Source organism: Protopterus annectens, chromosome 16.part0 (genome assembly GCF_019279795.1).
Source record: "Protopterus annectens isolate FY-2018-M chromosome 16.part0, PAN1.0, whole genome shotgun sequence".
In the NCBI taxonomy this organism is placed as follows: Eukaryota; Metazoa; Chordata; order Ceratodontiformes; family Protopteridae; genus Protopterus; species Protopterus annectens.
This window is the reverse complement of record NC_056750.1, coordinates 261,232,617-261,260,189: the sequence shown is the minus strand read 5'-3', so window position 1 is coordinate 261,260,189 and position 27,573 is coordinate 261,232,617. Positions and strand designations below refer to the sequence as shown.

Genomic DNA, 27,573 nt, shown 5'->3' with positions numbered 1-27,573 from the left:
TAAATCCAGGGCAGGTTTTGCCACTGCAGTTCTGCAGGGCCTAATAGCTGCCCCTAATGCTATTTAGCTCCAGCCTCCCAACCTTAGCTTTGGGATTCAACCCAATTGTAATGACTGCAACAGTGAAGCATGAAGAACATAGTACAGTTGTGTACACTTACCATAAATGAAGATGTTCGAGTGTATTCACTGTTGCAGTCCAGGTTACCTACCCACCGTCCCCCATTTCTTTGCTGGAACTTATCTGTACTTCTCTATTCTATACAACCTATGTGGTGTATTTGCTTGTAGATAAAGGCAAAATATATACTTTGGTGCATGCATGTTTTATTGACATATTTTTAGCCTACCCTTTTGGGGGCACCTGACATCTGGGGCAAGAAAAACTGAAGAAAATGGCGTTGGCTGCATCTTTTATACCCCTGGCGCACCGACGCCAGGGAAGAGGTAACAGCAACCGACGCCAGACCTAGACTTTGGAATTCAGGCCGACTGAGGGTAGCCTGCCAGCAAGATAACCTAAGGGTAATGGCTGCAACAGTGAATACACTCGAACATCTACATTTATGGTAAGTGTACACAACTGTACTTTCTAATGTCTCACGAGTAGTTTCAGTACTTCAGTGGCGGAATACATTTTTCACCAATAGGGCCAGCTAATACTGCGACTTGTTCACCTCTCTTCACAATTCCATATACAACTTTTTTCCCCCTAATCCTCCCAGAGGGATGCTCTGATCTACATCCCCCCCAGTCTCATTTATGCTTATCCTCCCACACCTCTCATGCCAAAGATTTTACAGTAAGCTTATCAGTGGAAGAGCAAGGTGATCCTCATTGCCCTACTCTGGCCTCAACAAGTGTGGTTCCCATTCCTCTGGCCTCATCTTGATATGCCTTTCTTGGGTCTTGGGTCCCCTTCTGGATAGTCTGTCCCACCACCACAACCTGCCTCATGCATTCATACAAGCCGTTTGGTTGACTGCATGACTTATCCACTTCCAGTGATGGCTAGATTGTTCAGGTTTTCGTCCCAGGTTTTGCACATCTTTACTTATTCTCAAAAAGTCTCTACTAGGAAGATTCACAAAAGCAAATGGAGACAATTCTCTATGTGGGCTAATGAGAGTAATCTAGACAGTTTTTTCAGCGCCCATTCCATTCCTGGCTTATATTTGTCATAGCGGAATAAGTTACTCTACAGTCAAAGTACAGCTGGCTGCAGTCTCCAGTTTCCATGTAGCTAAAGATAGTTTGTCATTGGCCCTTCCTTAGGTTATGCAAGGCCTTCCTTAAAGGTACTTTTTTGCTTAGGCCACCTGTCAAAGCCCCTACTCCTCCTTGGATTTTGACGATTCTTCTGCAAGCCTTAACTTGGTCTCCCTTTGAAACCGCAGCCAAATATCCTTCCTTACGACCACCCTGGGTTGACGCTGGCTAGGGCATCTGTCCCAAAGGTGGAGGAATTGATGAAAGATGACATCATATACAAAACCTATGTACTCACAATGATGCATCAGTGGTATCTATTTGGCCTTCCTCAACCTACCCTTCCTCCTTCCCTCTTCCACTGGAAGAAAATATCTCCTGGTATGGTCTGGAGGTATTTTCCATTCTGGTTTATCCCTTTCTTCGTTCTAGATACTCTTCCTATCATGTTTCTAGACATTTGTGGAATTTTTTCCATTCTGTATGTTTTTGTTTAGGGGCAGACTTGATCTGAGGTAATCTGGGGCCTGGGAGAGGATTATGGGTAAGGAAGAGGGGCCTGCGCTATGGATCCAAAGTCTGAGGAGTGTCCAAAATTGGATCTAAGGTCTGATCTGAATTCCAAAAGTTGAGGAGGAATGAAAATGGACTTTCCATATTCCTTTAACCTGTCTTAGTATACTTTGTATGGTTGAATTTCCACAGCATAAGAGATTTGTGTTTGACACTTGCTGACATTGCCTTAGCCTACCACATGTACATTTGTTAATGTGATATCCCTGTTAACCTCTGGTGTACTTGAGTAAAAGAAATGAGAATGAGTGCACAGTGCCATCTGTTTTGTAGACATGCTGCTCTTGGTTAGCTGTGCAGTCGGATTACATCCTAACATTCTTAAGGACAGCTGACTGCTAAAGAAATTGGCTAGAGGATCACTGTCCACCCATAATTAATGTCAATCATAAAATGTTTTGGCTAGCAGTGCACAATGGTGTAGACATTAGCATTTCTACCTTAAAGCTGTTGGTTCACTGTTTCAATTCTTGGCTGCAAGTGTCTTCCTTATGAAGTCTACATGTCCTCCATTTGTCTATGCAGATTTTTGCTGGATACGTTTGGTTTCCTTCCACATCTCAGACACCCATTTAGGTGAAATGGTGATACTTTAAAAGCTGCCCTTAAGTATGCATATGTTTTTGTGTGTGTATGTTGTGTGTGTATGCAAGTGTGCATTCTGTTGTGGACCAACCTCTTGGCTAGGATTGGCTCTGTCTTGTAATTGTTTGCTGGAATAGGCTTCAGCTCCTTTGTGACCTTCCACAATATTAATCGGATATTGGAGCATGAGTAAATGTCCCAATAATTTAAAGAGTTCCTGTTTGAGTATTTTAACCTAAATATGCGATGTTATGTGATCCTATCTCACCTACATTCAGTACTGATGGGCTCGGAGCCGATCCTCTGCTCCGACTCGGCACGCTATGCTATAGAGCGAAGCCTCTTATTGGCTGAGCTATTCTCTATCCCAGGATGCACCACCACTAATTCCCTAGATCTCGTTTGCCGCTTACAAGCTAGGACGTGGTCTCAAACTTGGCTGAGCTAAGTGCTGTTTTTTTCTAAAGTTTTCCTGTCAGGAAATTCTCTATTCTTACCCAAAAGCTGTTTTAACAGCTATTGTTGTTGTACGAGTGTTTTTTGATATTATTTTGTGGTAAATTTGTGTGTTTGTTTAGGGAAAGGTTTCCCGTTTAAGTTAGAGGGGCCTTCCCCTATTCATTAGCAGTTTCTATTTTTTTTTAAGGAGGTCAAGTACCTGTTTGAGTTAGAGGGTTCTTGGCCCTCCTTTTTGCTGTTCGTGATAATTGTATTGTAGTAATTTTGATTTATCGTTTAAAAAAAAAAAAAAAAGCTTTATTGTTTAAAATCTGTATTTTTTCTGTCTACACAGTGATCTTTACTACTGTTATAGTGACTGTTTCAGAGACATTATGTCTAAAGAACATAGACCCTCAGGGTTCAAGAAGTGCACGAGGTGCAGTTATAAAATGTCTATAACTGATGACCACTCCTCGTGCGTATACTGCTTAGGCGCCAAGCTCCTACAGGAGTCCTGCAGCGTGTGTCACGCCTTTTCCTCTAGGGTCCTCCAAGAGAGGAAAAATAAATTAATCCTGAAAGGGCTGATTAAACCCTCCTTCGAGGAGGCCTTATCTTCCTCATCCTGTCCAACTAAGAAAAGCGTCGGCTCTGACCAGCCCATCGGAAGCGACTACTAAAAAATCCAGGCAGTCTGCGCCATCGGCTCCACGGAGTTCGGAGCCGAGGGCGGGACGGTCTGCCTCGATGCCCCAGCCTCGACTCCTCTGGTTTCGGAGCCGATGACTGGGGCTTCGAGAGGCGGGTCACCTTCATCGGCTCCACTGATTTTGGAGCCGATGAGAGTTGCCAGCTCAGACTCTTCCCCTTCGACGCCAAAGCCCTCCTCGGCACCAAGGGAAATTGTTTTGGGATCTCCCTCAGCACCGATATTGGTTGAGTCCATTCGGAGCCGGTCCCCCAGTCCTTTGGAGCCGATGGAGAAGTCGGTTCGGACCCGATCGGTTTCATCTAGATCTTCCAAGATGTCTGATTCAGACATCGACAGGGTGCTCCTAAGACTTTTTCAGTCTCCTGTGTTCCAAAAATTAGTTTCGGCTCCAGCCCATTCGGCTTCGGAGCCGATGGCCCACCCTGTAGTTCTGGTTCCTCCTCCAACAGCCTCGGCACCGTTGGAGCCGGTGCTGGTGGAGCCGATGGAGGTTTTCGGGTCGGCCCCGACCCTTACTCCAACCCCGGCTCTCGAGTCGGAGTTCGGTACACGGACCTCCTCTGTCGGCCCCGGGGGGGACGCTTCGGGACTGATGTTTTCGGTTCCAAGCCTTCCTCTCGGTGCGTCGGCACCGTCTACTGTTGTGGCCACGGGGGTTGGACCTTCCCAGGATTCTGGTGGTCCGGCCTTCAGGGCCATGAGGAGTGCGTTAGCCAAATCTTCTTTGGCTACCTCCACTGTCTCACCAGCACCTTCCCTACATACGGAGACTGGGTCTTTGGCAGTCCCCCTGTCCTTAGACAGCAGAGCCTCGGGGCCTGAGGTCACCCCCACTGGGGGTTCCCCCCCTCCTGGAGGTCCCTCTGAAGCTTCTTCAGAGGAACCCCCAAGGAAAAGATTGTGCAAGAGGAAGCATGTTGACTCCCCCGATGAGTCTCTCACGTCAGACACTGATCTTGATGATGCAGAGGGGTCCCCTAAGTCGTCCTCAGATGATGTCTCCTTTGCAGACATCCTGGAAGCCCTCAAACAACAAGGCGGCTGGCATTCCAAACCCCCTTCTGCTGATGAGTCGGTGTTCCTTAAGGCCTTCGGGGCTCAGCCCTCCGCCTCCTGGGTGTCTCCGCCCTTCGACGAGCTCCTAGATTTGATCTCTCGAAGGGCGTGGGAACATCCAGACTCTGTGGAACTGGTGCCTGCTCGCCCAAATAAGTTCCTATCAGCACCCCCAGAGAAGGAGTTTTTGACAAAAGGTGTGGCTGTAGATGCCTTGGTGGTGGCATCTGCTACCCAACAAGATGTAGCAGAGGCTTCGACGTCTGTCCATCCTCCTAGTAAGGAGTCTAGGAGCATGGATCGGTGCGGGAAGCGCACCCTCAGTTCAGCGGCCTTTATCTTAAGGTCCCTGAACTATTTAACGCACTTCATCAGGTTTCAGAGGGATCTGATCAAGGAGCTTTCAGATACTCTCTTGGGTAACCTACCTGAGCAGCTGGCCCAGACGGTTGGCTCTCAGTTGGCTACGCTGTCATCGATATCAAACTCGTCCATGAGGCTCATTTCATATGCGGGCGAGGCGTAGAGCGGTACGGGTATTGTTCTACGGAGGCAAGCCTGGCTCCGCCTGTGTCATTTTGCGGAAGCCTTCAAGTCTTCTTTTGCCGACGCTCCCTTTGATGGGTCCTCTTTGTTTGGACCCAAGGTAAAGGACACATTGACCCGCTCCGAGCAAGAAGGTAAGACTTTAACTGCCATAGGGGCACGATTTTCCACTCCCTTTCGGCCTTATCCCAAGGCTAAAAGAGGAGGGAAAATGTGGTTCCGTAGATCCCAGAAGTCTTATCCCTCACAGCAGGACGATCCCCCTTCTTCAGGCAGAGGAGGGGAAATTTCTCTGGAAGACGCCGTCCCAGAGGCGGCAGAGGCCCCCGCAATACTGGAGACCGCGAGTCCTTTTGTGGCTCTTCAGCCTTTCACAATCCCTGAGGGATTGCCCGACTGTGCAGCTCCGGAGCCAGTCGGGGGTAGTTTTTCGAGGCACCTAAAAGCCTGGGAAGGCATCACTCAGGACTGATGGGTGCTTCGAATTATCGCCGGAGGTTACGCCATCCCCTTTTCTCACTCCCCACCTCTGTCCAAGAAAATCCCGGACCCGCCACCCAGTCAACGGGAAATTGCAGCCTTAGAAGTCTCAAAGCTGCTTCAAAACGGAGTCATCCAACCCGTCCCCGCAGACCAGATCGGGTTAGGGACTTACTCGAGATTCTTTTTGGTGCCAAAAAAGGCCGGGGACTTGAGACACATTTTGGATCTCAGCATTCTAAATCGTTCAGTCCAAAAGTCCAAGTTCCGAATGGTCACCTTACAATCCATTCTCCCACTGCTGGAGAAAGGTGTTTGGATGTGCTCCATAGATCTCAAGGACGCTTATTACCACTTCATGGTAGATCAGGCGTCCAGGAGACATTTGCGCTTCAGCCTAGGAGACAGTCATTTTCAGTTCCGCACGCTGCCCTTTGGTCTCACCACAGCCCCCAGGGTGTTCACCAAATGTTTGGCGGTCGTGACTGCTCACCTGAGGAGTCTAGGATTCCAGGTGTTTCCGTATCTGGACGACTGGCTCCTAACTGCCACCTCCAGGCATCTACTATTGCAGAACCTACAAGCCACAATATCACTGGGCACTTCCCTTGGAATCACCTTCAATTGGCCAAAGTCTGTGTTGCCATCCCAACGCATAAGATTAATCGGAGTAGAGATAGACTCAAACCGAATGCGGGTCTATCTTCCTACAGAAAGGATACAAACCATATAGGCTCAAGTTCGAGCCTTGCTTCTCAGATCCAAAGCTCCAGCCAGAATGGTCCTGCAGCTATTGGGATCTATGTCGGCCACTGTTCTTCTAGTCCCCCTAGCAAGGTTGCATATGAGAATTCTCCAGTGGCTTCTTTCGACACAGTGGTCCTTTCAGGATCTCCCTCTCAGTCACCTCATACGGATCACGGAAATCTGCAAACGGGACCTTCGCTGGTGGCTGGTGCCCTCCAATCTGGATCAGGGTCGACCCTTCGTTCCACCTCCTCCTATGGCCACGTTGACTACAGACGCCTCCCAGATGGGGTGGGGGGGCATTTCCTGGGCAGGTCAGTCCAAGGCAAATGGCATTCAGAAGAGAGTCTTCTTCATATCAACATTTTGGAAATGAGGGCGGTGCTTCTATCTCTACAAGCCCTCCACGATTACCTCCCTCAGGGCATGATTGCCATTCACTCCGACAACATGTCAGTGGTCTGGTACCTGAACAAGCAGGGAGGAACCAGATCCTACCCTCTTTGCAGAGAGGCCATGAGAGTATGGGAATGGGCAGTGGCGACCAGACGTTTTCTGATAGCAACTCATATCCCTGGCAAATCCAATGTGATAGCCGACAGACTGAGCAGAACTATCCTCTCTCCTCACGAGTGGTCTCTGAACAATACAGTGGCAGCTCAGATTTTCAGCAAATGGGGAATTCCTTGTTGCGACCTCTTCGCAACCCCGCTGAACGCAAAGTGCAAAAAGTTCTTCTCCCTCACTCCAGCTCCAGGGGAGAGCCCTATGGACGCACTGGCCCATTCTTGGCCCACCGGCTTGCTATATGCCTTCCCCCCAGTTCCCCTCCTTCCCAGAGTGATCCAAAAGGCGTCTCACTTTGGGAGCAAAATTATCTTAGTTGCTCCTTACTGGCCTCGTCAGGTATGGTTCCCCTATCTTCGGAAATATGCACTGGACGGTCCATGGTTCCTGGATCAGATCCCAGACCTATTAATTCATCAGTCGGGACTACTCCACCAGTCCCTTCACACTTTGAAGTTAACAGCTTGGCTCCTCCTCTTCCGACTATAGTCAGGAATCATACCTTAGACCCGGAAGTCATACATATTTTATCTTAGGCCCACAAGTCTGCCACTAAGAAATTGTATACTAGCAAATGGAAGAGATTTGCTATTTGGGCACAACTCCGGGGTCTGGATCCCATCACTATTCCTGTATCGGAAGTCCTAAAATTTCTAACTTCTCTATTCAATCAAGGTTCTTCAGTCTCTACCATCAAGGTCCAATTGGCAGCTATTTCCAATTTTCATGAATCTATAAACCCACCTTTAATGAGCAACAGATTGTGTAAGACCTTCATGAAAGGTGCTGCGCTTTTACGACCTCCGATTTCTCATCCTGCTCCTCCATGGGATCTCGATGTGGTGTTACGTGCCTTAACCTCCTTCCCCTTCGAACCGGCAGCAACATGTGATTTGAAATTTCTATCTTGGAAAACTACTTTTCTGGTCTCGATTACTTCTGCCAGAAGGGTTTCAGAGCTTCAAGCTCTATCTGTAAAACCACCGTACCTGGTTTTTCACAAAGATAGAGTATCTCTCAGGCCTAATCCATCCTTTGTCCCTAAAGTTTGTTCCAATTTTTGCCTACAACAGTCATTAGAACTTCCAGTTTTCTTTCCAAAGTACTCAAAGCGGAATACATATTCCACACATTGGATGTCCACAGGCAATTGCGTTTTTATTTAGACAGGACCAAACAAACAAGGAAAACAGATCAATTGTTTGTGTCCTTTTCGGATAATAAATTAGGCAAAGCCGTCACAAAGGTCACTATTGCCAAATGTATCAGGGACTGTATTAGTCAAGCTTATTCCTCTTCTAATAAAGAGCTTACGACCTCCGTCAAAGCTCACTCTACAAGAGCTATGGCTACTTCAATAGCATTCCATTCTAAGCTTGCCATTAGTGACATTTGTGCTGTGGCTACATGGTCTTCCCTGCACACTTTCATTTCCCACTACAAATTGGATGTGGCATCTCGGGGGCGAGCTTCATTTGGTTCCACAGTGCTCAGGAGTGTTTTCCAGTGAGCCACCCAGGATTTAGGTGCTAGGGACGCTGTCCCATCAGTACTGAATGTAGGCTAGATAGGATCACATAACATCTTTTAGTTATGTATTCACCATAACTTTAGATGTGTGGGATCCATCTCGCCTACATTCCCAATAACCCACCCTCCTTCCCCCTGCCTTGAAGATCAGAAGAGATCGGACGGTCCGAATTCTATTGTTTCATCTTGAAACATCTGGCAATGTTATATAAACAAGTTGTGTGTGTGCATGAATGCGGACAAACAAGATCTGGGGGATTAGTGGTGGTGCATCCTGGGATAGAGAATAGCTCAGCCAGTAAGAGGCTTCGCTCTATAGCATAGCGTGCCGAGTCGGAGCCGAGGATCGGCTCCGAGCCCATCAGTACTGAATGTAGGCGAGATGGATCCCAAACATCTAAAGTTATGGTGAGTACATAACAAAAAGTTTCTGTGTATTGGATTACCAGATGGTTGCTTTGCTGCTGTAGAGTGATTTTTTGGTGTAGCTTATACTTTTTAGATGACGGAAAATGGAGAAGCATATGTTTTATTGCCATGACATTCAGTAAAACAGAGGGACTGTAGTAAAAAGTTGAAGCCAGAACAAAATATAATCACACAATCTGCTGTTTGTTTAATTATTGATGTTATTAATGGCATTCAAGGTCCTTTAAGATTTCAAGGAAGACAACATTTTTGGATTTGATGTACATTGTTGATTAAGCTTGACTTCTAGGTTAACATAATAGACTTCAGTTTTGTAATGTGTACTTTGGCACGCATTATATTTCCATATTTGTTTTCCTTCCTTAAGAGGCTGGATGGTATGCTTAAAGAAAAAGATGCTGAGTTGTCACATCTGATGAACACTTGCAAAAACTTTGAAAAGGTAAAGGAGCAACTTGAAGAAAGCGGAGCCCGTTTACTTCATGAGAAGGAGGAAGTCATTGCTGAGCTCCAGAAATCCCTATCGGCACTAAAGAAAGACATGGAGGAAAAGGTAAGTTGAGTAATGTAATAATTAAAACACAAATTCCTCTACAGAAAACTATAATTTAACATGGCACTTTTTATGCCCCCTTCTGCTAGTTCAGTGTATAGTATACCTGCCTACAAGACAAGGCAAAAGTGATAAGCTTTATTGGAGCATTCTCATTTGTCACTTTGAAACTGTTTTTAAAAGTTAGATGGAGTTCAGGCAGAATTAAAAATGCCATTTTCATGAAGTGTGAGACTGTGTGATGGATTTTACAGTCTCTGTAATCATTTTGCATCTATAGTGTTCTAATTTATACTTTTGTTTCTATCCAGCTGGCTAAATTGTATACACTGGTTGCTGACAGGGGTTTTGGCTTTTAGGACAATTTTCAGCTGTATAATTTTGTCTGCCTTGCTCTTATGTTTTCTGTTACCTTACTGGTGCACAAGTCTTAAGTGGACATGGTTTCAACCTATCAGCATTAATTTGCCCACATCTATGTCAGAAGTTAGTGATGATTAATTATTGTAAAGCACCGGCAAGCTGTGGTGTGGATGGTGACGCTAATGTGATGTGTGATCTTTTCTCTGTGTTTTCTATGACTGAGGAGGTAGTATATTTAAAGTAAAGGGCTGTGGGAGCTTGCGGTTGTGATAAATGCTGTACTATTTATTTTTTTGTTGATGAAGCTTGACTAACTTTTTTATTTATATTTATTTTTTCATTTTTTTGTCCACTTGCTGCTTCAGACAGTGGAAATTTAATAATTCAGTGTTTTTCTTTCTACACGATAATAGATGTTATGTAGTCCAATCTCGCCTACATTCTTACCTGTGGGTTCGGAGCCGAACCTCGGCCATACTCTAGCTCGAAGTCTTCAATTGGCTCGTGGCTAAGAGGTATCCCATGCTGCACTGCTCCCTTTCCCCAGATCTCACTTGCCGCTCGTTATGCTCAGCCGTGGTCTTGCTCTTGGCCGTGGTAAGTATAACCTTTTCTTCTACTTTTTAGAAGTTTGTTGCTCCAAAAGCTATTTTCATAGCTAGTTTCTGTTTTTTGAGAAAACTGTTGGTGTAGCCTGTTCCGTGGCTTTTTGTCTTGGTATCCCGTTTGCGTTCCTTCCCTTCTTACGGGCTAGGCCCTTTTCATTTAGAGGACCTAGTCCTCCCTCCTAGTTGTGTGTATCCTTGTTCCGGTGGTTACCCCGTCCCTTTGGGCTAGGGCCGTTTAACTTATAGGACCTAGGTTCTCCCTTGTTTGTTGGTCTGGGCCGTTTAAGTTAGAGGTCCTTTCTTCCCTGTGGCGTTTGTTGTTCTAACGACTGTTTTTTTCATAGGCATAGTTCCTGCGGTTTTTCTGTTGGTGTCGGGTTTGTCTACTGATATTGCGTGCAGTGTCCTACCAATATGTCTAAGGTTACAAAAGAACACAAGCCTTTGGGCTTCAAAAAATATGATAATTGTGGATATAAAATGTCTATTACTGATGGGCACTCTGTGTGCGTGTATTGCTTGGGGCTATCCACCTCCAAGAATCCTGTGTGTTCTGTCACGCCTTTAGCCCATGTGTTCTTCAAGAGGGGAAGAACAAACTGATTCTGAAGGGATTACTGAAACCCTCCTTCGAAGAAGACTTGGAGACGGCTTCCAGTTCTAAGCCCTCTCCCTCTAAAACAGGCAAGACCTCTAAATAAAAAAAAAAAAAACACTGTCCGGCTCCGTCAGTTTTATCGGAGCTGCCAGAGAAAGTTGCCAAGTCTACCTTAGCTTCCTCTGTTCCATTGGCTGAAGGAAGTGGATGATTTGACCAAGTCAGCATCGGCTCCCAGTCTCTCTGAGCCGGTGACAGAGATACTTGTTCAGAGCCAGTCTCCAGTTACTAGACCGGTTTCTCCTTCTCATAGGTCTCCTTCTGTAGGGAGGTCCAGATCTCTGACCTTATCCTCTAGGTCCTCCAGGACTCTCTCAGACAATGATGTTGATAGAGTGGTACAGAGACTGCTACAATCACTGGTGTTGGTCAAATTGTTTTCGGCTCCAGCCCAATCGGCCCCGGAGCCCGTCACCCATCCATCCTTGCATGTTCCTCCTCCGAGCCTTTCTCGGCCTTCGGAACCAGAGTTATCGGTTTCATCTGATGTCTTTAGGTCGGCTCCAGTAGCCCATCCTGGCATCTCTGTTCCGATCTCCGCTCCAACCCCGTCGGCTGCGTACGCAGGGTCCAGGGCTCACAGTTCCTCGGTCGGACCCGAGTGAGAGGTCTCGGGTCGATCTTCTTCAGCTCCTAGCCTCCCGCTTGGTGCTTCGGCATGGGTGAACTTGGGCCCTGACTCAGCTTCGGACCTTATCCCTTCGGCCCCGAGGGCTTCCATGGTTGGTTGTTCTTCGGAGCCGGGTGGATCAGCTTTCGAGGTCATGCGGAGCGTGCTGGTCAGGCCCTCAGCTGCGTCTGATGGCACCGACACTCTACCCCCTCCAGCACCAGTATCAGTTTTTTATCACCCTCTGTCCTTGGACAGCGGAGACCCAAGGCCTCATGATACCTCCATGAGTGGTCCCCAACTTTCTGAGGTCTTCCCAGAGTTTTTGCCTGAGGAGCCCCCCCCCCAGAAAAAGTGTGTAAGAGGAAGCACATAAACTCCCAGGATGAGTCTATCACTTCGGACACCGACCTAGAGGAGTCAGAGGGGTCCCCCAAGTCGTCCTCTAAAGATATCTCTTTCTCAGATATCCTGGAGATCTTGAAGCAGAGAGGCAGCTGGCCCTCCAAATCTCCCTCTGAGGAGGAGTCTGTGTTTCTGGAAGGCCTTTGGGTCTCAACCCTCCGCCTCTTGGGTTTCTCCCCTGATCGATGAACTCCTGGATCTTGTTTGTCGAAGGGTGTGGGGAAACCCCTGACAGTGTGGAACCAGTAGCAAGAGACCCAACAAGTTTCTGTCCGTCCCCGCTGACCAGGAATTTCTCACAAAGGGCGTTCCAGTAGATGCCGTGATGGTGGCAGGGGCCACCAAGAAGGAACTGGCTGAGACTTCATCTACCGTCCATCCCCCTAACAAGGAGTCTAGGACCATGGACCAGTATGGGAAGCATATGTTTTCTTCAGTGGCCTTTACTCTGCGGTCGTTGAACTATTTGTCACATTTTACACTACTCCAAAGAGATCTCCTAAAAGAGCTTGGAGAGTCTCTGCAGGGTAACGTTTCTGACGCAGTGGCTCAGAAGGTCAATGCCCAGTTGTCTACCCTAAATTCCATTGCTAACTTCTCCATGAGGCTGATCTCGCATGCAGCCAACGGAGCGAATAGGGCAGTGAGTTCCGGAGTCTCTCTTAGGAGGCACTCCTGGATGCGCCTGTGTAATTTCGCGGAGACCTTCAAGTCTACATTCACCAACGCCCCATTTGACGGTTCATCGTTGTTCATAACCAAGGTGAAGGATACTCTCACTAGGTGCGAGCAGGAAGGCAAAACCCTGTCTGCCGTTGGAGTCGTTTTTTCCATGCCTTCTAGACCTTATCCCAAGGGCCAGAAGGGTGGGAAAATGTGGTTCAGAAAGCCGCAGAGGTTTTTTCAAGACACAGAAAGTGATTCCCGCTCCAGAGGCAGGGGAGGGGGTGGTAACTCAGACGCCGCCCTCGAGGCAGAGGAGGCCCACGTAACCAGGAGGACCACAATTCCTTTCGCAGTTCCCCCTACCAGCGCTCCTGATGGGAGGCCCGACTGTGCTTCTTTAGAGCAAGTTGGGGGTCGCATTTCGCTATACCCAGAAGCCTGGCAAGGAATCACCCAGGATGAGTGGGTATTAAAGATAATTTCCGGAGGATATCATATTCCCTTCTCTTCTCATCCCCCACCAACCAAGAGAATCCCAGATGCCCCACCCAGTCAAAGGGATTCCGCAGTTTCAGAAGTTCAAAAGCTGCTAGCAAAAGGACCCATCCAGCATGTCACCTCAGACCAGCTCAGATTAGGGACTTATTCAAGATTCTTTTTGGTGCTGAAAAGAACAAGGGGACCTGAGACCCAGCTTGGATCTCAGCCGCTTGAACCTCCATGTAAAAAAAGTCCAAGTTCCGAATGGTCACTTTACAGTCTATTCTACCATTGTTGGAGAAAGAAGTATGGATGTGCTCCATCGACCTCAAGGATGCTTACTACCATATAAAGATGGACAGGGCATCCAGAAGGCATTTACGCTTCCGGCTGGGAGCCAGTCATTTTCAGTTTCGAGACCTGCCCTTTGGTCTCACCACAACCCCCAGGGTTTTCACCAAATGTATAGCAGTGGTGACTGCTCACTTGAGACATCAGGGATTCCAAGTGTTTCCGTACCTGGACGACTGGCTCTTGTCTGCCACCACCAGGCATCTACTACTACAGACCAGGGACACCACCATTGTGCTGTGTCAATGATTGGGTATCACACTAAACTGGGAAAAGTCTGCCTTGTTGCCCTCGCAGCATGTCACCTATATAGGTGCCGATTTAGACACCGTGCTCATGAGGGCTTTCGTACCACAAGAAAGAATTCAGGTTTTGCAACAACAGGTCTATGCGTTTCTTCCACTGAAAAAGGTAAAGGCAGAAATGGTTCTAAAATTGTTAGGGACAATTGCTGCCACAATTATGCTAGTCCCTCTTGCAAGACTACACATGAGGCTCCTTCAGTGGCTGCTCTTTGCCCAGTGGTCCCTACAGCACCTTCCACTTTCCCATCTTATGATTACAGACAAGTGCAAGCAGGATCTACGCTGGTGGCTTCAGACCAGCAATTTCAATGTGAGAAAGCCCTTTGTTCTACCTCCTCCAGTTGCCACGGTGATCACGGATGCCCCCCAGATTGGGGGGGGCATTATTTTGGCAGGACAGTCCAAGGCACGTGGCAAGAGCACGAGATACATTTGCATATCAATGTCTTGGAGATGAGAGCAGTGCTATTAGCGTTGCAAGCACTCCAGAGCTTTCTTCCTCTCAGGATGATTGCAATCCACTCAGACAACATGTCGGTGGTATGGTATCTGAGCAAACGGGGGAAAACGTATCCCCTTTGCAGAGAGGCTGTTCGAGTGCGGCAGTGTCTTCCCAACGCTTTCTTGTGGCAACGCACATTCCGGGGAAGTCCAACGTGATTGCCGGCAGGTTGAGCAGAGCTATTCTGATGCCTCACGAGTGGTCCCTGAACAAGCAGGTTGCGGAGCAGTTTTTCCTCAGATGGGGTCAGCCTTGCTGCGACCTATTTGCCAGTCTCTTCAATACCAAGTGCAGCAGCTACTTCACCCTTATCCCCCTTCAGGGGGAGATGCCCAGGGATGCTCTAGTTCACGATTGGCCCTTCAGTCTACTTTATACCTTCCCACCTGTTCTTCTGATAGCAAGGGTTATTCAGAAAGCACAATTCTTGGGAAGCAGAATGATTCTGATTGCTCCACACTGGCCTCGTCAAATTTGGTTCCCTTTTTTCCATCCCTATCTCATGGACATCCCCTGGGATTCTGGAGCCACAGCCAGACCTATTGACTCATATGTCAGGGCAGTTCCATCCCTCTCTTCAGACCCTCCGGTTAACAGCTTGGCTACTCCAGTTCCATCACTAGTCAGGCGTCATCATTTTTCTCCGGAAGTGGTTCATATTCTGTCGTCTTCCCATAAGCCTTCGACTAGGAAGATTTGTTCCAGTAAATGGAAAAGATTCTCCATCTGGGCTCATGAAAGGCAGATTGACCCTTAAACCACACCAATTTCATCAGCTCTGGAATTTCTTTCCATGCTTTTCAGTCAGGGGTCAGCTGCCGCAACCATTAAAGTCCAGTTAACGGCTATCTTCACCTTTCATGTCGCTAATGAACCCAGTCTAATGGCGCATAGACTTTGTAAGGCATTCTTAAAGAGCACTATGCTGCTTCGACCTCCAGTCTTTGATCCCATAATGCCATGAGACCTCAATTTTGTGCTACAGTCTCACTTAGTCTCCCTTTGAGCCTGTGGCTACTTGTGATTTGAAATATTTGTCATGGAAGACCATCTTTTTGGTAGCTAGGCGAGTCTCTGTGCTCCAAGCTTTGTCAGTTAGACCTCCTTACTTGGTATTTCACAAGGATAGGGTTTTCCTCAGACCAAATCCTTCCTTTATGCCAAAGATTGCTTCAGTTATTAACCTCAACCAGTCTATTGAGCTGCCTGTATTTTTCCCAGAATTTTCTAATAAGGCAGAATTTAAATTCCACCAGCTAGATGTTCATAGACAATTGCGTTTCTATTTACATAGAACGAAGGATCTTAGGAAATCAGATCAGCTATTTGTCTTGTTTTCAGACAGTGGACTTGGGACTCCTGTTTCTAAAGTAACCCTATCCAGATGTATCTCTAGTTGTATTTCCTTCATTTAAAAAAAAAAAAAAAGGCATAACCTTGTTGTTTACAGGGGGCAAGCCCCTCCATGCCCACACACCGCCCTGCTAATTATATATACTAACACCAAGATAATGCAGTCCCTGGGAAAGGGAATATTTCCCTACCCAGGAATTGTCACTCTGGCGCACTTGTTGAATATCTGCATATGTCAACCAAATGTGGTCAATTAAACAAATGTCGACCACCTAGCATTTTGACCAAATGCCCAACTTCCATTATCCTTTCCTGTTTGTCAGCATCCTTCTACACACTGGTGCTTTAGGAGCCCAAGTCTATTTCATAAACTTCACTGCTGGTCCAGTGGTTGAATCTTAGTAAATAAGTCAACAAACCAGCTCACACACTTTGTATCCAGAGAGTATTTCCTTCAGGAGTGTTTCTTGCCTGTCTGTAAGTTTAAGTAGTGAAATGTGCATATTTTGAATATGGAATGATCAGAGGAAGAGACCTTTCCTTTCATGAACTATTGAATTCAGACTTGAGGAGAATCTGGCCCACTCAAGCCGACTGTATTCCACTTTAGGTTATGACATGATTGGTGAGAATATTGTTTCCCTAGGCTGTCTGCTGTCCTCCAGAACACTTCTTTTGAGGAAAGTTCAGCCTTATAAGAGACCATTTCAGACTGTCTGGGAGCGAACTCTTGGGTCCTTGTAAAAGATGCTTGCAACTCTCCTTACCAAAATCATAAGTATGTGCAGTAATGAATCTTCTCAAATGTCAGAAGATACTATATCCTCTCCTTTTTCAAAAGAGGAAATGTCATTTGGAGAGATTCTTGGTATAATGAAAGAGCACGTAATGGGAGGCATCACAGGCATAGAAGTGATACTTTTGTGCTATTGAGCTTCATTGCCCCTAAACCTCCGACTATCGTCATCCTTCATTAACTCTCGAGAATGCTTTATTTCCCTTATCCTTAGATCCCATAATTTCATCCGTTTCTGTGAGGCCCTTCTGGAGGATATCTGTGTCAGATGTACTTGTAGCAGATCCATCTGTAATGTCCAGAGATCTCAAGAAGGGGTCCAAATTATTCCCAACATGCTGCCAAATGATAAGGAAGGCAGTGTGCTTGTCCAGTTTAGGAAAAGAGACTACAGAGCTGCTACCATGGCCTTTGGGGCCTCTAATTGTTAGGTATACATCACAAAATGCCACATTTCTCCCTTTGACCAACTGAGGCATAGTTTTAGGTAGGTATTTAGCATGGACCTGGTGGTGAAACTTGTACACTTCATCCAGACATCTAGTTAGGTGGCAAAACACTAAGTTAAGTGTGTGCTTATGATGCTGTTGATGCACCATCCAAGGTGGCATCTAAGGATTCTGTCAGAAGTCCTGCGTTGAGGCTATTTCTAGAGATGTTCAAAGTGCAGCTTCTTAATGCCATCTAGATAAGGAGTTGCTTTTGGGGAACCTTTTATGCAAAGTCTTTAGGAAGTTGGAAGAAAGTGGTAAAATTATGCGTTGTGTGAAACAGTTCTTTCACACCCGTGTACCCAGGTATGATAGGAACTTAGGAACTGTCCGTCTAAACTTGGATCTTATCACAGACAAGGTTAGGGGAAAGACTGAAGAAAGTTAGTGTAAGAGAAAGTGACATGGAGATCAGAAATGAAATGACTACTTATTTGTTGTCCCCCACCCTCTATCCCAAATTCTCACCCAGCCCTGTTTATTTCCATTATGTTTCTTTTTTTCAAACAAATTTATTGAATTATCACTTGTGACATAGGCAAATTTACATTTATAATTTACATTTATATAAAAGTAATCAAACTGTATTAGCATAATCATTATACTTTACATATATTGGTATATATCCTATAACCTAAGCAATGTTACATAAATTAATCAATTCCTGCATTTTTTTTTAAACAAGAAACATCCTTTATTAAAAAAATCACTTACTACATAGGCAATCATACATTTATATAAATAAAAACAAACCACACCGACACAATCCTAGTTGCAAGCATTTTACATCACAAACCGTACTGACACACTCCCAGTTGCTAACATTATACATCACTTAGAATCTACCCAATTTTTTTCACTTTAACATTACATAGCTGATTAAGTCCTGCCTCCTTTTAGACCTCATTCCTCCCTTGTATGTATTGTTCCCACAATTCCCATTTTTCCCTATGCAGTTGGCTCGTAGTCTTCAGAAGGGAAAAATCCTTGGAGACCCAGTCAGGATCAGCCTATCTCTGTATCCCTCTTCACTTGAGAAGGACCAAAAGTGCTTTCTCAGATTTGAGGTAGGGGAGTTCCAGGATCAGTTTACCTCATTACCCTTTGGATGTGCTACTCCTGCCATGGTCTTTACAAAGTGCCTGCCTCCAATAATTATGTATTTTGGGACAAAAGAACTTGCATTTTTACCCTTACTTATTGAACCATGTCATTTTGGCAGTATCCCAGGAGGAAGTGTACAGGGCTGTCAGTTTCATAGCAGGTTCTTCAACATTCCAGTGTCAAACCAAGAAATGTATCTTATTCTAGTCTCCAGTTGTCAAAAGGCATTTCACCCATGAGAAAGCGGAAAGCTACTTCAACAAATAAGCATGAGAAGGGAATTGATAGCTACAGAGTTTCTTCTAGGGCTTTGTGATGCATGACTTCCACAGTCATGATGGGGTACCCCTGGACAGAGTGCACAAGAGGAGATTCCAATGATACCAGACATCTGTCTGGAACGAACAATCTCAGTGTCTGGAAGAAGTGATTTTCATCTTGTCCTGCTTCTTCTAGGAGCTGAAATGGTGGTCCACACAAGCTCAGCTGAATTTGAGTTCTGTTCCTTCAGAAATCCTTAACACACTGAGAATAGATGCTTGGAGGGTATACAGCAAGCAACTGAAATGCAGCCCAAAGGAGGAAACCCAAATGTGATAGGATGAATGCCACAGATGCTTGAGACCTTCTAACAATTTAAAAAGAAGGCACTTTGAAGATAGAGACAATACTGTAGTCATATGGTATACCAGTAGGCTAGCCATAACTAGCTAAAAGATAGCGGTGCAGTCTCAGATGACCCTAAAGTGTAATACGCATTGTCTTCCATAAGAACATAGTGGCAGATCAGCTCATTAGGTCAAAGACTGTTCCACACCAATGAATGTTTTACAGGGCCTTTATTTTCAGCATGCAAACAGGTGGGACTTTCTAGAAATAGACATGTTTGTTTGTCTTAACAACAGACGGTTGAAAAAAGGTTCTGTGCAAGACCACCCAGCAGGGAGACTTTGGCAATAATTGCCTTTTGTAGCAAATGGACAGGTCTGTTCCTCAGTACATTCTGTCTTCTCTTTCTACATCCCAGGGCGATCCAGTAGGTAAGGAAAGGGGGTCTAAGATGCTGTTAATAGCACCTTTTTGTCCTAGGTAGCACTGTTTCTTCCTTCTCATGGAAATTTCCAGTGGAAAACATCAGGATCTGCCATTGCTAGTAGCTATCGTACCCTAGAACAAAGGTGCGGTTCTAACCCCAGTCTTAGAAACATTGTAACCTACAACCTGGATGATCTAGCGCTTTTGCCCTTCAGGTGCCAGTTCACAGTGGATCATAGGAGGTTTCTAGGCTAATGCCCCTGGGGTCTTTACAAGCCTAGCCAAGAGTTTATCCCCAGAAAAGAAACTTCAGTCAGCACCTGTTTCCCCTGTCGATGAGGGACACAAGTGGAACCCCTGGAACAGATTTGTGGATGTTCTTTGCGTTTCACTGTTGCCGTCATTACATTTGGGTTATCTGCTTGCAGGTAGCCCTCAATCGGCCTAATTATCAAAGTCTTGGGTCCTGCATCGGTTGCTGTCTCATCTTCCATGACGTCAGGTAGTCAAAGGTATAAACCATGCAGTCGACGCTATTACATCAGTATTTCTTGGTGTGCAGTGCTTGAAGCAGCAGTTTGCAAGTACTGGTTGGCCGACTCCTAAAATTTTCGCTTTCGAGTTTCAGATATGAAGTCTTAAACAAGGCTAAGTACCCTGTTGGGGATCCTTTTTCTTGCTCTAAACCAATGTCAGTAAAAATTAACAATTGTATTACTTGTGGAAAGCAAATGCCTCATAAAGATTTTCATTTATACCGCATTCCTTGCTTAGGCCCAAACCACGACGTCCCTTGCTGTCGGTTTTGTCTTTTATTCAATCCTCTTAACTATTCGTCATCGGTTCATTTTCACATCTATTTTTGTACTCCGTTCAATTATCCAAAATGGCTTCAGTAAGCCGTTAGACTACCGACATTCTGAAAAAATGTAAAGATAAAGACAGACAGACTGCATAAGTCCAAAGCTGCCGACGACTCTTCCGTTAAGCTAGTCACCAGTTTGCTGGTACTCAGGTGCTTTTGCAGCCCCTGATACCTGGTATTTCAGATTCGCAAGCCTCTACTGAGACCCATTCGGAGTCTGTATGGCGCGAGATTCTTCTTCGACTATGGAACTTGCGGATGTCTCTACCTTGGATGGGTCCGGAGCTGCTGTGCAGGCACCGGCTTCTGAGAGTATATTCAAACCTACCGACTTGCATGTCAAACCAACGCCATCTTCTTCAAGACCTAAAACTCGATTCACGCCTAGAAAACAGACGCCCGGACCGCATGGTCAGGCCCCTATGCCTAAAAAACAAATAAGAATGACTGAAGACCTTATTACTCTAATCAGGGAAAGCCACCCTTCTCTCTCCAAGAGACCTAGAAATGATTTTCCTTCTGATTCATCTGATCAGGATTCTGAAATTTCTGTTTCTTCTAATGACCAGGATTTGCCCTTATCTACCTCTGAGGATTCTGATGCAGAGGACTCCATTCCCTCTGCTTCCCCTCCAGAAGATTTTTCTTTTGGTGAAACTTTGCATACTCTTAGGGAGCATTTCCGCTGTGAAAGCCAGGATTACTCTGACTCCAGAAATAGGCTTAGGGAATTTTTACTCCTACCTCATTACAGGCCTTTAGCTATCCCTCCTGTACTGGACATTGTAGATGCCTTCTTGGAATTTAGCCTGGCCCCAGACACTTTACTTCCTGACAGGTATTACAGAGTACCTGACTCTCACAAGTTACTCTTTAAAAATCCTGTTGCGGATCCAGAGACCATTTCACAGGGACCCAAAGGCATTAAGGGTACTACTGCCAAAAACCCTCCATTTGTCGACTTTTTATCCAAACCCCCAGAATAAAGGGGAGAAACTTCTACATTCTTTGGACATAGACAGGCAGCTACGCTTCTACTTGGACAAAACAAAAGCTTTCAGGAAAACTGAGCAACTGCATATGGCTGCAGGATCACAGGGCAAGGCTATCTCAAAGCAGACTATTTCCAAATGGATAGGACACTGTATTCGTTACTGCTACACACAGCATGGAAAATCAGTCCCAAATACCATTAGGCCACATTCCACCAGGGCAACAGCCACTTCAACAGCCTTTCTCAGAGGGGTACCTACCAAGGAAATTTTGGAGGCTGCAACTTGGAGTTCAGTGCACACCTTTACCAAGTATTATTACCTGTCTCTTTACTCTAAATCCAGAGCAGGATTTGCCACTGCAGTTCTGCAGGGCCTCATAGCCAATCCTAACTCTTTATAGACCAGTCACCCAACCTGGACTTATCTATACCTTTCTATCCTACATAACCTTTGTGGTGTATTTGCTTATAACTGAAGGTTTTGTTTTTATTTTATATGTATATTTTTTATTAGCAGTATGTATTGCCTACCTATTGGGGGCACCTGACATCTGGGGCAAGAAAAACTGAAGAAAATGGCGTCTTATGCATCTTATATACCCCTGGCGCACTGACATCAGGGAAGAAGCGACAGCAACTGACGCCGGACCAAGACTTTGGAACTCTGGCCGACTGTGGGACTGCCTGATGGCAGGATATAACCCAAGTGTAATGACTGCAGCAGTGTGAACACTTGAACATCTACATTTATGGTAGGTACAAAACTGTGCTTTTCTCGGAACAGCAAATTTTTTCCTTGGGGAAAAAATTCACTATTCTGAGTGTTCGATGTTATCATAATTCGAAATTCCAAGTTCGAACTTATGGTGTTCGATATTTTGGAATTTCGAATGTGTGATATAGACCCTACTTTTTCTATCCACTCATCAAGGTTGCTCTTGAATAGGGTCAGTGAGGTACTCTGACGTGTATGCGAAGTCTATTCCAGAGAAGAGGGTAGCCTTTGGGGAAACAAACCTGTTTCTCTAGCAGGTTTTGTTGATGTTGCATTTTAGGTTTAGGCCTTTTGAGCGGGTAATGTGCGAGGAGATGTTCTTCGTGTTTCACTGTTGCAGTCATTACATTTGGGTAATCTGCTGACAGGTTGCCCTCATTCGGCCTGATTAACAAAGTCTCTGGTCCTACTCCTTCTTCCATGACGTCAGGTTGTCAGGGGTATAAAACATGCAGCCGATGCCATTACATCAGTCTTTCTTACCGCACGGTGCCCGAAGCAGAAGCAGTTCACAAGTGCCGGTCGACCTACTCCTGAAATTTTCATTTTCGAGTTTCAGAACCGAAGTCTAAGTACCCTGTTGGAGAAACTTTCTTGCTCCTTACCGATGTCAGTAAAAGTTAATAATTGTATTACTTATGGGAAGCAAATACCTCATAAGGATTTCCATTTGTACTGTATTCCTTGCCTAGGCCCTGACCATGACGTACCTTGTTGCCGGTTCTGTGCTTTATTTAATCAGCGCACTATCCGTCGTCGGTACATTTTTTCATCTAAATATTTTGGATCACGGTTTAATTATCCAGAAAAGACGTTTATTAGCAATCCGACTACCGGAATACCGAAAAAACGCAAAGAAAGAGACAGGTCGTTGAGGTACTAAACTGCCGACAATGCTTCTCCTAAGCCAGTTCGCCGGTACTTAGTGAGGTGCTTTCGCAGCCCCTGATACCTGCTACTTCTGATTTGCAGGCCTCTACTGAGGCCCATTCATATATGCCGCGAGATGATTCAGTTATGGAACCCACGGATGTCTCTACCGTGGATGGGTCCGGAGCCGCTGTGCAGGCACCGGCTTCTGAGTATTCAGGCCTACAGATTTGTATATTAAACATACACCATCTTCAATATTAAGGCCAAAATCGCAATCTATGTCTAAAAGAACTGACGCCCAGGCCACATGTGCAGGCCCTTATGCCTAAAAAACAAATTATCAAAATGGCTGAAGATTTAATTACTCTAATCAGGGGTAGTCAACCCCCTTCTAAGAGGCGTAGGGCTGAAATTGACTGAATCTTCTGAACAGGGCACTATTTCTTCTGACTCTTCTAATGAACAGGATTTGTCTGTACCTACTTATGAGGACTCTGATGCAGAGGATTCCATTCCTTCTGCTTCTCCCCCTGAGGATTTTTCTTTTGGGGAAACTTTACATACCTTAAAGGAATATTTCCACTGGGAGAGTCAGGATTTTTCTGAATCTAAAAAGAGGCTTACGGATTTTCTTCTTCTTCCTCAGCATAGGCGTTTGGGCTATACCTCCTGTTCTACACATTGTTGATGTGTTTTCAGAATCTAGTATGGCTCCTGATTCTCTGCCTCCGGACCCTTGTAAGCCAGACAGATACTACAGGGTTCCTGACTCCCACAAATTCCTTTTCAAAAATCCTGTTGCGGATCCTGAAACCATTTCTCAGGGCCCAAAGGACATTAAGGCTTCTACTGCTAAAAATCCTACCCCTTCTGATAGAGATTCCAGGGTGCTGGATATATGGGGTAAGAAGGTTTATACTTCTGCAACCTTGGCAATCAGGGCTTTAAACTGTCAATTCCATACGCTAAAATATCAGCAGCATATCATGGGACTGCTTAAACAGAAAATGATGTTGATTTCTGACTGTGTGGAAAATGAGAATTTACAGGATTTATTGCCTTCAGCTAATCAAGTTGGAAAACATACTTTGCAGTGTGGTTTTGATTCTTTGGAGGCCTCTTGCAGGGCTGCTGTAACAGGGTCTGTGCTTAGAAGGCTTGCTTTGCTCAAAGAGCAATCTCTGCCTGATCATATTAAAGCAAAATTGTGGGATGCTCCTTTGCAACAGGACTGTCTCTTTGGTAATAAGGCTGAAGAAGTTCTAAAAAAGGTGGAAGATAAAGCTAAATCTGTGCAAACTGTGAAAGATTTCTTACAAGTACAACCTCCAAGATTTAGTAGGCACTGGCCTACTAAGAACTGGTCCTTTCCAGTTCCTTCCAGAGCCACTCAAGTCAAACCCAGACATTCCAAAGGCACCAGGTTTCAGTCCCAAGGGACTTTCAGAACTAAGCAATGGGGTGCCTCCTCTTCCAAATCTGGAAACAACAATACACCTCCCTATGGCAAGCAGTCTCAATGACTTTCCTCTAGAATTACCAAGCACTTACCTTTTAGCCGCCCCTTTGGGGGGGGAAACTGGCTCTTCATGCAAAAAACTGGCAACTTATAACCCAGGACAAATGGGTTTTAAATATAGTATCCCAGGGACACAGATTTCATTTCCACACGTTGCCAACTCCAAACGGATGGCCAGACCTGCCCACAAATCAGTGGGCAGAGGCCCAGTAACAAGTACTTTCCCTCTTAAACATGGGGGCTATTCAACTAGAACCAGAAGAGGAAAAGGGACAAGGTTTCTATTCCAGACTTTTCCTGATACCCAGAAAAGACAAATCATGGCGTCCAATTCTGGAACTGTCTACTCTAAACAACTATCCGGACATTCCAGAATTCAAGATGCTGACTCTTCACCAGTCTAGATTTAAAAGAGGCTTACCTGCATATCCCAGACGGGGAATCTTGCAGAAGATACCTCCGCTTTAAAGCAGGCTACTTGCATTATCAGTTCTCTGCACTGCCCTTTGGCTTATGTACTGCACCCAGGGTCTTTACAAAGTGCCTGGCTCCAGTAATTGCATTTTGCAGGCAAAGAAATATTCAAATATATCCATACCTGGACGATTGTCTAATTCAAGCAGAAAACAAGGCCATTCTTCTAAAACATCTGGTGTGTGTAAAAAGGGTTCTAACTTGTCTAGGGTACACTATAAACGAAAAGAAATCACAACTGGTACCCTCTCAAAAAAATTACATTCCTGGGTGCAAGCTTGAATACAATTACCCAGATGGCTTTCCGTACGCCAGAAAAGCAACTTCATTTGGTGACTTACTTCAAGCAGGTGGCCACAAAAACCCTGCTATCTGCAAGACAAATACTACAAGTCTTGGGGTTCATGGCCTCCTGCATTCTTCTATTTCCCATATGCAAGATTGCATATGAGGAAACTTCAGTGGTACTTAAAAAGTTTATGGAGTCAACATTGTCACAACCTGGAAACAATGATTCCTATCATTCCTTGCCTGCAACTAGAGTTCCTATGGTGGGCAGAGGCCTGCCACCAAAACAAGGGACTGCCATTCACACCACTCCCTGCCACCCATACCCTAACTACAGATGCATCAGACTATGCATGGGGGGCTAATCTGGCATGGAAGTGCTTTCTGGGCAAATGGAGCTCAAATCAAATGCACTTCATGTCAGGCAAAAAGAAATGCTAGCTGTACAGAATGCACTGACAGCCTTCAAGGACTACCTTCATCCAGGACAACTAATGGTAAAGACGGACAACACCACAGTTATGTGGTACATAAACAAGCAGGGGGGTACACATTCCTACCCCCTCTGCAGACTAGTCATGGCATTGTGGAACATGGCCTTGAGCTATCAAGTGCAACTACAAGCTGAATTCCTGCCAGGAAAGCTGAATATTTTGGCAGATGAACTTAGCAGAAATCTCATGGACCCACACGAATGGAAATTGGAACCACGGATTTTCAACATGTCAACACGCAAATGGGGGAGCCCAGACGTGGATGGTTTTGCCTCACCCCAGAACTATCAGTTGGACAAATTTTGCACAAGAACTCACAAAAAAGCCTGAAAAGTGGATGCACTGTCCTTCAGCTGGGAAAACCTATCACTCTATGCCTTTCCTCCTCTGCCTCTACTCTCCAAAGTGTTAATAAAAGTCAAACGGGACAAACCAACAATGATTTTGATTGCTCCAGACTGGCCTCGCCAGCACTGGTACACCCTCCTACGCAGTCTGTCACAAATCTCTCCATGCCACCTGCCTGCGACACCTTCCTTACTGTTTCAGCAGAACAGCCAAATTCTGCACCCTCATCTCCAAACTTTGAATCTTGCAGCTTGGCTAATCACTTAAATTCCCCCTCAGCAAACCTGTGATGGATGTCATTTTGGAGGCGAGAAGACCTAGTACTAACAAATCTTATGCTGACAAATGGAAAAGTTTCTGTGCCTGGAATCGATCTCAAAGGATAAGCAAGCACAGCAGTGCCCAGTTTACCTCAGATTTTGCAATACTTAACTGAGATGCTTCACAAGGGCCTGTCTTTTTCTTCCGTAAAAATCTATGCATCAGCCATTTCAGCTCATTACAACACAGAACCTTTCCTCTTCTCTCATTTTCTGCTAAAGCAGTATCTCAGAGAGGCCAAAAACTTGAGACTACCCAGGAGAGCTCCAACTCCTGCCTGAGACGTTAACTTTGTATTGGAGAAACTCACTCTCCCTCCTTTCGAAACAGCTGCTACTGCAGACTTAAAATTTCTCTCCTGGAAAACAGCCTTCCTTTTAGCAATCACTTCGGATAGAAGGATTTCTGAATTACAGGCCCTTATGGCAGTGGAGCCTTTCATCATTTTTCATGCAGAGAGGGTGTCACTCAAGACCAACCCATCCTTTATGCCCAAGGTGGTATCCAGTGCGGCTCTTAATCAGTCCATTCTTTCCCAATCCACAGAACAAGGGGGAGCGGAGTCTGCATTCATTGGATGTACACAGACAACTTAGATTTTACTTGGACAGGACTAAATCTCGAAGAAAGTCTGAACAACTGCTGGTAGCATTTGCTGCAGGGGCAGAGGGAAAGGCTATTTCAAAGCAAACCATTTCCAAATGGATAAGCCATTGTATTAATTTCTGCTATAAGCACCATGGAAAACCTTTCCCCTAGGGGATCAGATCCCATTCCACCAGGGCTGCATCTACTTCTACAGCCTTTCTCAGAGGTGTTCCTACCAGGGATATTCTAGAAGCTGCTACGTGAAGTTCAGTTCATACTTTCACTAGACATTATCATTTACCAGTTTTCTCTAAGTCCAGAGCTGGCTTTGCCACTGCTGTTTTGCAGGGCCTTATAGCCAGTCCTAATGCTGTATAAATCCATCCTCCCAACCATGGTAATCTATCCAAATGTAATGACTGCAACAGTGAAACACAAAGAACATAGCACAGTTGTGTACACTTACCATAAATGTAGATGTTTGAATGTATACACTGTTGCAGACCTGGTTACCCTCCCTCCAGACCCCTGTTTTTCTCTTACTATGCCTCTACTTTCTTTTATTACACTTAAAAGCCTTTTTGGTGTATTTGCTTTTGTTTGGAGAATATTTTTTGTGTTTTAAATTATTTATATATATATTTTGCTCCCCATTTAGAGGGCACCTGACATCTGGGGCAAGAAAAATTGTAATGGCATCGGCTGCATGTTTTATACCCCTGACGACCTGACGTCGTGGAAGAAGGGACAGCAACCGATGCAGGACCAAAGACTTTGTTAATCAGGCCGACTGAGGGCAACCTGCCAGCAGATTACCCAAATGTAATGACTGCAACAGTGAATACACTTGAACATCTACATTTATGGTAAGTGTACACA

At 45.4% G+C, this 27,573-nt stretch overlaps 1 protein-coding gene across 5 annotated transcripts in view; it reads left to right on the top strand.

Moving 5' to 3' along the window:
* Positions 1 to 27,573, top strand: part of LOC122791042 (myomegalin-like) — a 3,200,315-nt gene that overhangs the window by 965,265 nt on the left and 2,207,477 nt on the right. For all 5 annotated transcript variants that reach the window (XM_044058817.1, XM_044058818.1, XM_044058820.1 and 2 more), the window contains exon 17: positions 9,243 to 9,428. In XM_044058817.1, the coding sequence (XP_043914752.1) occupies positions 9,243 to 9,428 (186 nt within the window). The remainder of the gene's footprint in view (positions 1 to 9,242; positions 9,429 to 27,573) is intronic.